The following is an 11,530-nucleotide window of genomic DNA, read 5'->3' as shown; positions in this document are numbered from 1 at the left end:
CCTCGTATTGTATGAATTTGACAAAGTCCACAGAAAATGGAACATACTCACGGGGTGCCATCAAAGCAAAAAGGCTGGCTCACAATCAGGTAAGAAAAATTTGGGGCAAGATAAGATCATTCATTTATATATACAGATAAATATCAATTGTTTTAGTCCACATACTACATGAACAGGTATTAATAAAACCTATGCATTTCTTGTGGAACATTTCCCAACTGTTTGCTATTTAAAGGAACTCAAATAATTTGACAGTTGTTGCAAAATATTTTTAAAGTATACTTTTATAGGCATAAGAGAATCTAATTTCAATAAATTTGAGCACTTATAATCAAATCAGGAAAAAAGTATTTCCACTATGTGAAACTGCTCCAGTTAATCAGGTGAACATAATTTCTATATCCTCCTAGGTCAATATAGTACATTTTAGTACAATATTGTTTGAGAGCTTAACGTTCAAGTAGTGAGGTTTTATTTTTTTTTTTAATGGAAGCTTATTTGTAAACAAAATAAAAATGCTAATGATCTTTTAAAGCTTTCATACATTTGTTCAAAGGCTTACACGTTTTTAAACTTATTCAAATTTCACCAAAATGGTAGATGAGTTTAATTGCTCAGATATTAGTGTTTACAGGCCATAATATGAATAGTATGTACATTAAATACTTAAATGGGTTTTGGTGGGGCTTTAATCGAAGACAACTGTCCTTCCAGAACTAAATTAAATTACATGTTAAATTACATGTTTAGAATTATACTGTTTTTTTAAGTGAGTAATAGTCCGGTTCTATAACATTTTGTCACTAATATATCATGATTGGGGAAAAGGAAGGAAAGAGGCTTTACATAATAAATAAAAGATAATACACCAGCAAAATATTCTTAAACCTAGTTGAAAAGGATGATTTCCAATCTAATAATCTACCAATTCATTTTTATGCTTCCTTACACGTAATGTGTTATCTTTGTTCTAAAAAGACAAGGCACTTCTCCATCTTCTTCTAAAATTTTACTACAGTGGTCTCTTTCCTAAATTAGCATAAGTGTTAGGAGGGAACAAAGAGTGGAGATATATCTGGGATGGAGTTAATAAATCTGTAAATAACACTTGTCCATATTAGTTATTAGGAATAAACATGTTATTGGCTTTTAGGACAAGCTTAAAAATAGGCAGTTGGTCAAATTTATTAAGCCAGAATCTTGGGCCAAATGGGAAACACTAGAACATTGATTTAAAAAAACAATCTTAGCTTGTAACCTCAAAGCCTTGTGAGATTTATATACTTTGGCAAATACATGTTGTTTTGCTCTGGAAACTATCACAAGTTTCATAAAGGAATATTATGTAACAAAGAAATTCAAAATTACTTTCTTCAGTCTAAAAACAACTTTCACAAAAGTATGTTACTAACCTAATGGAAAATTACAAGTATGTTCTATCCTAAGCGTAACAGAAAAAAGGCTCCATGGGGGAGGAATTAATCACCAGTGTGCTGTGTCATTTTAGCATTCATTGCAACCAATTTCACTGAAAACAAAGCACCACTCCCCGCAAACATTACAAAATACTCAATTGCTAATCAGCCCCCTGCAAAGAAAAACAGTTTGAAAAAGTAGTCATACAAGAGAGGAAAAAAATTGGTATTTTTTTGGGTAGTTGGAGAAACTAAGATGAGTCAACCAGCATAACGAACCATAAAATAACAAACTTGAGTGATTAGAATAGGCTTTAAAATTAAGTTTACACATGCTGACAAATGGTTTTTGTGACAAATGCTACTGTAACTTGAATTATACTGTGTTATTTCCAGACACACTCTATTCCCATTCTCAATAATTGTTTCATGGAAACAATTCACCATTTCCTGCTGTTCTTTGAGCAAAACCAAGTGTGATTTATACATGGCAGAAAAAGTTCCTATGACTATCATATGATCAAATTCTAAGGTTACAGAAAAAAAAAATAAGACTTCTAAGGATTAACACTTAAAGGCAATTATCCTATCAGTGATAATGAGACATTCTGTATTATGCTGAAAATCGATTTTGGTATTAAAATATCACAGTTTGAAGCAAAAATTTGATAACAATAGCTGGAACATAAACCTCAGATACAATTTTTCCCTGACCTTAGCTATAAAACAAGACATTTGGTATACATTTTCAGAGGCCTCTACCTTGTCTATAAAAATACACCTTGAATTTTGCAGCAGGCAAACACATGATATTTGCAGGCATACACATTATTAAAGGTTAGAGATTTGGGGTGGCTGAGTGGCATAGAGGTAATGGGGCACAGAGGAAGGTGGAAAAGTGTTTGTGCACACAATTATAATCACATATCAAATAGTATCTTCTTTTTCTCTCTTTTTTAAACTGGTCAAGGACTATGGATTTCAAATTAGGAATAAATTTTAAGAGTGGCTTAAAAAGGCTTGACCTTGTATGAATAAATGATTGTTCACTTCACTGAGATGAATCTTGCCTAAAAGGTTTACTAAAAGCAGTAAAAGATGACAAAATATTATTGAGCCCTAGACACTTTTATTTTTAGCACTATGAGTTACAAATAATGCCTACAAACAGGCATACATTTGCAGTTGAATTAATGTGATATAAAGCTTTCATTATACTGAATTTTCAAATTCTAGTTGTGTGGTGCTAGCAATCATTTTAATTGTGAAGAAAAAGAGACATATGTACCAAATAAATGTTACATATGTGCTGAATTTATAAACTAAAATAATTTTGTCTAAACACTTGTCTTTCCTCATTAATGTTTTATAAAAGATCTTCAAAAACAGAACATAATTTTTTTCAATTATGAATCAGCTGCTATATACTCTTTAGCTACAGCTTCTCAATTAGTTATTTCTCAAACTAGAATATCAGAACTGCAGAAAGGCATTAACAGCTTTCAAGAGGGTCTAGATACCTTCTGAAGATGTCTGAAATCTCAAAATACTCCTTAAAGGTCATAATTGTGTGTATTTTCGAAGGAAGAAAAGGCTAATAAATGCAGGATAGTGAGACTGTGAAATGTGTCAGATGTCAAGTAATTTTTTTGTGGGAAGGAGTAGAGAACAAAATGGAAATTATTAAATGAAAAGGAAAAATAAAGGTCATGGTTTCAGGTGCAATACAGAATATCTGAGATAATAATTTCAATTTTAATCCACTTGTTACAAAGGGCAACCTTGCCCTACACCTGAAATTCTTAACATACTCATTATGGCCTTGCCATAAAACAGCATGTTAGCAGTCTCTACATTCAAAGGGATGCTTGCAAACTTCATTCATACTAAAATTTACGTAAAATTGTTGGCAATACAATAAGAGTAATATTACATTATGTAAACCATGGCATACCACATTTTACATTATGCAAAGAGGCAATATTTACAAGTCTTTAGGAATTTAAGTATTTTATCCACTAACATAAGTGATAAAGCAAAGTGCAGGACAAAACCAGTGCCATTAATTGCATGTCCTTTAAAAGCAGAGTAAAACCATTTCTAAAAGCTACCAAAAGCTTATTTACGTTTGTCCAGTAAGGGATTACAGAGCATCAAGTAGCCTAGAAAAATGATGTGAGTTTAGAAACAATGAATATGAAAATTATAAGGCAGCATGCTCAGAACAAGTTTTTGTTTTTTAAACACCAACACTGATGATTCATCTTTAATGGAAACTATCTATATATGTATATGCACACACGCATGTGTGTGTATTTAAAATTGAGAGTGCAAAACACAAGCCTCATTTAACGACAAAAAAGATGTGCAAATGTTCTTCATAAACCAACACAAAAGAGTGAGAAGAATATTCTACCATTATAAAGAATAAGTTGAACACAGCAAAGAAGACCATCTTCATTCCAAATCTACAAGGCACTAAGGGTAGGAAATGACAGGAAACACAGAAGTGACTGGATAAAACTCCTCAGTCAGGTCGGAATATGGGATATTTTGGTAAGAATTCTATTAGTATTACCTGTAAAATAAAAACAAGAATATATTTACAAAATATTTTTCATTTAATATAACTTATAAACAACCCAGAAACTCTATAATCGTTTTTCATAGCACAATATTTCAATTCTACACCATATAAAGTAAGTGAAAATCATGAAAAATTATGTGAAGAACTTAAACCACAAGTTGTAATTAGATTGGCAATTTAAAAATTAAGCTGGCAAACAAAACTACTTATTGTAGCTAACAGATTTTACTATCAGATTTACAATAACTATTTGTCTAGGTTCAGAGAAGCAAACTCTATTATATTATGCTTTTCCCCCACACCCCTATCTTTTTGTTAGCAAAGTAGAGATTTTAAAAAATGCTACACAGATTAAAAAATGTCTTTATATTAGATCTATATATTTTTCAATTAAAGCAACTGATATTAGTTGGAGATTACTATCGTTCACAAGTTGTGAAAAATATAATGTGCCCAAATGGATTGAGTAAAACATATTAATTACAAAAGGTTTGGAAATATAATTTTAAAAAACTCGGATAGTTTTTGAATGTTTTATCTATAATGAATTTAAGACTTGTGGTCATATGCACATTTTCCCCAAAATTATTCAAAGTGTAGAGAGATATGATAATAATCCTTACTTATGAAACACACATGGAATGTTTATTATTAAATATATACTACATCTTGGAAGTTTGGATAAATTTAATATTCTTTTCAATATTAATTATGCAAAATTGATCACATTGGCTATATGTGAATTTATGTCTTATGACTAAGATTGTATAGCTTTCAATTAAAACAAAAATTAGAACCTTACAGTTTCTTCACTAAAAGTTAAATGTCAGCCAAAAAAAAAAAAAAAGCCATTAATAGGAATCCAGAATGCAGATGTCAACTCCTATTTTATGCAAGTTTTGACAAGATTACATTTAGAAACATTTTGTTCAACAGCAGCTTTCCCCACCACCACATGCTATGGTTTGTGCCTATGTTAAATGATTAAGGTTGTACAATGTTTTCATTTTAGCACACTAACTGAAACTTTTCTAAGATCTAAATGATTGTTAGCTTTCAAGATATTTTAGGTTGGCTACAAATCTAAAGAAGATAGAAGAAAACCTCTATATTTCAATGGACAAAAGTTCTGGCTGAGAAGAAAAAAAGAAGGAATAGTTGACAAATGAGAAACACAGGAAAATGGTACATTTAGAATGAATCAAAAAATAATTAAAAACAACCTCATACTTACATACTCCATCATATTGCTAGTTTCACATTTCCTCTTAGTCAACTTCCAGTGCAAAGCAAGCTAAGAAAGTATAGTCTTGTTAAGAATTTTTATATTAACTTAAACTAATTACAACCTATACATTTGAATAAATCACTGAAAACAATCCAGGAAAAGTACAGGATACTAAACAGAGCACTTAAAAATACCTTGTAAAGAATATATCTTAAAAATTGAGTATTAGTTCTCTAATCCATTCCTTTGTGGCCTAAAAAATTCCCATTTTGTATTTATTTTTTCAATTTAATACTGCAAATACATGAATAGGGCACTTATTTGCTTAAAATTTCTTACCTTGTGATATAATCTGTTATTTTCCCATTCTATTAACTTCTGAATTGATCTTCTGGTCTAAGAAAAATGATCAAGACTTTGTTACAAGATGACCTGAAGAGTTATGTAAACTATGTGCATCTATATTTTTCTGCCTACTTGTAATATCCTATTACTTTCTCCTTGTTTTTCTATTAGAAATGAGAAATAAGCAATATAAGTGGCAGAAAGTGCTAAAAAGGAGTAAAATTTTGAATGACTATTATAAGATTATCTACCTATCAATCAATCATATTTTTATATATGCTTTCTAAAATGAAATATGTATGAATTTCTTTGTGTTGTGAGGCCATTCACTGGACTACTGTGAAAACCTAAACAATATACTAACTTGAGACAGTAATTCATTTATGAATTTAATCTAGATTTTCACACAACTGTCATAAGATTACTTTAAATAATCATCTAATGCCAAGCTAATCTAATTTCTCATGGAAAGTTTTCCTACCACAGCTCCTGGCACAATACCTGTCATATAGCATTCAGTCAAGGTCTACAGGCTGAATAAAGCAAGCCAACATATATCAGAATTTCCACTGAAAAGAACATGTTAAAAACAGCCAGTGGAAAAACTTATACTTAGAAAAATATAAATCAGAGAAGCAGTAATGTAGCAAAGAGGGGGACAGAGACTGAGTTGCTTCATTTAGAATCTGTATATTTTGTAGGGAGTACAAAATGTTAAAAAAAACTTTTCAAAACATTAAAATAAAAGATGACACCTGCCTAGCTCATCATAGACATTGCCAATACCAGTGTGCCCTACCTGAGAACTAATGGACCCACCCACTGGCTCACTGCAGACACCGCCAGGACCTACGTGCTCCTCCCAGGGCCCCAGGGACTATCTGGTCTGGGAGACTGAGGAGCAAACTTCTTGGCCCACTGGGACCTGCATGCCCTGAATGAGGGCCTGAGGACTGGCCCACCCAGGGCCTGCTGCCACCACTTTTTATACCTGCATGGCCCACCCATGGTCCAAAGACTGAAATACTCAGGGCAAGCCAATGCCAGTGCCCACATGCACTATCTGGGGGTTTGAGGACCAGTCTACTTGGCACTGCTGTCCCAAACAAAGCCTTACCACAGCCTCCACAATCAACTGAAGCCTGAGCCACTAAGGAACTCAAAGACACTGCTGAAACTGATTACAGCCAAAGTAATTAAAGGAGACTACACTGTGCTGCCCATGCAGAACCAAAGCCAAAGCACCTTACCCAACCAACATTATAGATACATCTACAGGAAAAACTCTTTCCCTATGGGAACTACTCCACACAAATGAATGAAGTGGCAATTATAGTAGATGTGGATATCAATGTAAGGACAAACAACAACAATAGCAACAACAACAAAGAAAGCAAACAAACAAAACCTCCAAAAGGACACAATAATTTTCGAGCAACAGACTCCAAAGAAAATTAAATTTATGAAGTGCCTGAAAAGGCATTAAAAATGATCTTAAGAAAACTGATATATAAGAAAACAAAATAAACAAGATTTAAAACTCAGGAAAGCAATTAATAATCTAGATGAGAAACCCAACAAAGATATCATTAAAAAGAACAAAACAGAAATTCTAGAACTGAAGAATTCAATGAATGAAATTAAAAATACAATAGAAAGCTTCAACAATAGACAAGCAAAAGACAATTTCTGAACTTGAAGAAAAGTCTTTTGAAATAACCTAGGCAGGAAAAAAAAGATAAAAGGAAAAAGAATAAAGAAAGCCTCTGTGACACCATCAAGCAAACAAATTTTTGACTTGTGGGAGTTCTAGAAGAGAAGAGATGGATAAAAAACATATTCAATGAAACAATAACTGAAAACGTCCCAAGTCTTGGAAGAGATATAGACATCCAAATACAGAAAGCTCAAAGACTCCAAAAGAGATTCAACTGAAAAGGTCGTTTTCAAGGCACATCATAGTCAAACTGTTAAAGTCAGAATCAGAATTCTAAAAACAGCAAGAGAAATGCAGCAAGTCACATATAAGGGAATTCACATCAACTAACAGGAGATTTCTCAGCAGAAACCTTCCAGGCCAGGAGAGACTAGACAGATCATCTGAACAGAGAATTAAAAAACAAACATCAGACTTAAACTGCACTATAGACCAAACAGACCTAATAGACATTTACAAAACATTTCATCCAACAATTGCAGGATATACATTCTTCTCATCAGCACATGGAACATTTTCATGACAAAAAACATGTTAAGTAAAAAACTATCTCAAATGGAAGAAAATCAAAATCATATCAAGTATCTTCTCAGACCACCATAGACTAAAACCAGAAATCAATAACAAGAGAAATTTGGAAACTGTGCCAATACATGGAAATTAAATAATGTGCTCCTGAAAGACCACTAGGTCAATAAAGAAATTAAGGAGAAAATAAAGTTTCCAAAAACAAATAAAAAGGAAAAGCAACGTACCAAAACCTATAAGATACAGCAAAAGCAATACTAAGAAAGAACTTTATAGCAATAAATGCCTACATCAAAACAGTAGATTTGAAAGAAAGAATATAATGATGTACCTCAAGGAAATAGAAAAGCAAGAACCAACCAAACCTAAAATTCATAGAAGGAAAAAATAATATAGATCAAAGCAGAAAAAAAATAGAGACTAAAAAATATGAAAGATAAATGAAAGAAAAAGTTGGTTCTTGAAAAGATAAAGTAGATAAACCATTAGCTAGACCAAGGGAAAAAGAGAAAAGCCAAATAAAGGGAGAGGGGCCAAGATGGCCAATTAGAAGCAGCTGTGGTCCACCACTCTCAAGGAGAGGAATGAAAGGGGTGAGTGAATATAGCACCTTCAACTGAAATATCTAGGTTCTCATGTTAGGACTGATTAGAGAAGTAACTCGACACACAGAGAACAAAAGCAGGGTGGGGCAATGGCCCACCTGGGAGTGACATGGAGCCAAGAGAAACCCACCTCCAGCCCTAGGAAGCAGTGAGTGACTGTGTGACCCTGGGAAACCATGCTTCTCTCAGGGATCTTTGCAACCCATGGGTCAGCAGATCTCCTTGTGAGCCCATGCCACCAGAGCCTTGGGTCTGATACAGAGCTGTATGGAGTCTAGGGGAGCAGCTACTCCGGCATGCACAGAGACCCAAGAGCTTTGCATACTCTGGTCCGGAGATCCCCAATGAATGTGTCTGCAACTCAGGCAAGACAGGAGGTCTGCATATACACCTAGGAAGGGGGTAGAGTCCAGGGAGCGAGAGGCATGTTCTGCAGGCCCCATTTCCACCTCACCTCACAAAATAATAATGACTTGGAATCCTAGTCAGCCTCAGGCAACAGGGAGACGGACAGGTTCTACCTCTACTATTTGGTCGACTTAGCTGTTCTAGCCTGTGGGCTTTGTAGAATCCAAATGGTCTGGAGGAGAAAGGGGTCCCCCAGCAATGCAGCACAGTGGCTTGGCCAGATTGTCACCAGACTGCTTCTTTAAGTGGGACCAAATCCATTCTTCCACACTGGGCAGGACCTCCCAGCCGGATCCTCCAGCCACACCTGCAGGCACGTACTAGGGATAGAGCTCTGATCTCTCTCTGAGACATAGTGTGGCAGGGGATGGGCAGGGGTGGAGGAGGAGGGTCACCACCTGGATTGGTTGGACAACTCAGCAGTTCCACCATGTGGGCTTACAGTCCAAACAATACAGATGAGGAAGGGTCCCCTGAGTAGTGCAACATAGTGGCTTTCCCAGATTGTAGCCAAACTGCTTCTTTAGGCAGGGCACTGATCCATTCCTTCTCACTGGGCAGAACCTCCCAGCAGGACCTTTCAGCCATGCCTGCTGGTACCTATTAGGGGCAGAGCTCTGATCTCTCCCTGGGATGGAGTGCCTGGGAGAGAGGAGGGCCACCACCTGGGTTGGTTGGTCACTCAGCTGTTCCAGCCTGCTAGCTTTGGAGAGTCCAAGCGCACAGGGGCAGACGTGGTTCCCCACTATGACACAGCTGTTCTGTTGAGGCACAACCAGACTGCTTCTTTAAGTGGGACCCTGATCCACTCCTCCTTTTGAGGTGTGTCCTCCCAGTTGGAACCTCTGGCCACCCCTCCCCGCTCTGTTCCCTGGGATGGAATGCCTGAGGGGCAAGGCAGGCTGCCAACTTGGCTGTTTGGGCTTATCAGTTGGTCCAGCCTGTGGGCCATGAAAAGCCCAAACTGATCAGGGGCTGAAGGGATAACCAACACAGCATAGCTGCTCTACCAAAATGCAGCCGGAATGGTTCTTTAAGTGGGTGCCTGATCTTATTCCTCCTGACTGGGAGACACCACCAAATGGGTCTCCAGTCACCTCCTACAGGCATGTTCAGGCTGGCAAAAGGTCAGTACTGCCCTGGAATGGAGCTTCCAGAGGAATAGGCTGACTGCCATCTTTTCTGTTTTGCAGTCTTCACTAGTGATACCTTCAGGTATGAGAAAAACTGAGGCAACTAAGGTCTAGAGCAGACCCTCAGCAAACTGCAGCAGCCCTATGGAACAGAGGCCAGACTGTCAGAAGAAAAACAAAGAGAAAACAACAATAAAAAACCACAAAAACTCCATCCAAAGGTCAGCAACCTCCAAAATCAAAGGTAGATAAGCCCACAAAGATGAGAAAGAACAAAAAAATGCTAAAAACTCAAAAATCCAGAGTGCCCCTGTTCCTACAAATGACCACAACACCTCTCCACCAAGGGCTCAGAACTGGGCTGAGGCTGAGATAGCTGAAATGACAGAAGTAGGCTTAAGAAGGTGGGTAATAATGAACTTCGCTGAGCTAAAGGAGCATGTTGTAACCCAATGCAAACAAGCTAAGAATCATGATAAAACAATACAGGAGCTGACAGCCAAAATAGCCAGTTTAGAGAGAAAAATAACTGATATGTTAGACCTGAAAAATATACTACAAGAACTTCACAATACAATCACAAGTATTAATGGCAAAGTAGACCAAACAGAGGAAAGAATGTCAGAGCTGGAAGACTATCTTTCTGAAATAAGCCAGAAAGATGACAATACAGATAAAAGACTGAAAAGAAATGAACAAAACCTCTGAGAAATATGGAATTACGTAAAGAGACCGAATCTATGACTGATTTGGGTACCTGAAAGAAACTGGGAGAATGGAACCAAATTGGAAAACATACTTGAGGATATCATCCAAGAGAACTTCCCCAAACTAGCTAGACAGGCCAACATTCAAATTCAAGAAATGCAGAGAAACTCAGTAAGATATTCCACGAGATCATCCCCAATGCATGATCATCAGATTCTCCAAGGTCGAAATGAGAGAAAAAATGTTAAGGGTAGCCAGAGAGAGAGGCCAAGTCACATACAAGGGGAAGCCCATGAGACTAAAAGCAGACCGCTCAGTGAAAAACCCTACAAGCCAGAAGAAATCGGGGGCCAACAGTCAACATTCTTAAAGAAAAGAATTTCCAACCCCCAAATTCATGTCCAGTCAAACTAAGCTTCATAAGCAAAAGAGAAATAAAATCCTTTTCAGACAAGCAGATGCTGAGGGAATTTGTTACCACCAGACCTCCCCTGCAAGAACTCCTGAAGGAAGCACTAAATATGGAAAGGAAAAACTGTCATCAGTTACTACAAAAACATACTTAAGTACACAGACCAGTGACACAATGAAGCAATCACATAAACAAGTTTGCAAAATAAACAGCATCATGATGAAAAAAATCAAATCCATACATAACAACACTAACCTTAAATGTAAATGGCTAAATGCCCCAATTAAAAGACACAGAATGACAAGCTGGATAAAGAACAAAGACATATTGGTATGCTGTCTTCAAGACCCATCCTACATGCAAAGACAAAAATATGCTACAAATAAAGGGAAGGAAGAAAATTTACCAAACAAATGAAAAGCAGAAAAAAGCAGGGGTTGCAAT

The 11,530-nt window shown here is 36.1% G+C and overlaps 1 protein-coding gene across 3 annotated transcripts in view; it reads right to left on the bottom strand.

Moving 5' to 3' along the window:
- Positions 1-469: 469 nt before the first annotated feature.
- CHIC1 (cysteine rich hydrophobic domain 1) overlaps positions 470-11,530 on the bottom strand; it is a 117,279-nt gene continuing 106,218 nt past the window's right edge. For 2 of the 3 annotated variants that reach the window (XR_012430282.1, XM_005593962.5), the window contains 3 exons: positions 5,570-5,626; positions 5,237-5,296; positions 470-3,993 (listed from right to left, as the gene is read on the bottom strand). Coding sequence is in view for 2 of the 3 variants with exons in the window: in XM_005593962.5 (XP_005594019.2) it covers positions 3,943-3,993; positions 5,237-5,296; positions 5,570-5,626 (168 nt within the window). In the remaining variant the exon portion in view is untranslated. The remainder of the gene's footprint in view (positions 3,994-5,236; positions 5,297-5,569; positions 5,627-11,530) is intronic. The other variant, XM_005593963.5, reaches the window with a different exon arrangement.

This window comes from Macaca fascicularis, chromosome X, assembly GCF_037993035.2.
Source record: "Macaca fascicularis isolate 582-1 chromosome X, T2T-MFA8v1.1".
NCBI lineage: Eukaryota > Metazoa > Chordata > Mammalia > Primates > Cercopithecidae > Macaca > Macaca fascicularis.
The sequence above is the reverse complement of the archived record's forward strand: the minus strand, read 5'-3'. Positions and strand labels throughout refer to the sequence as shown.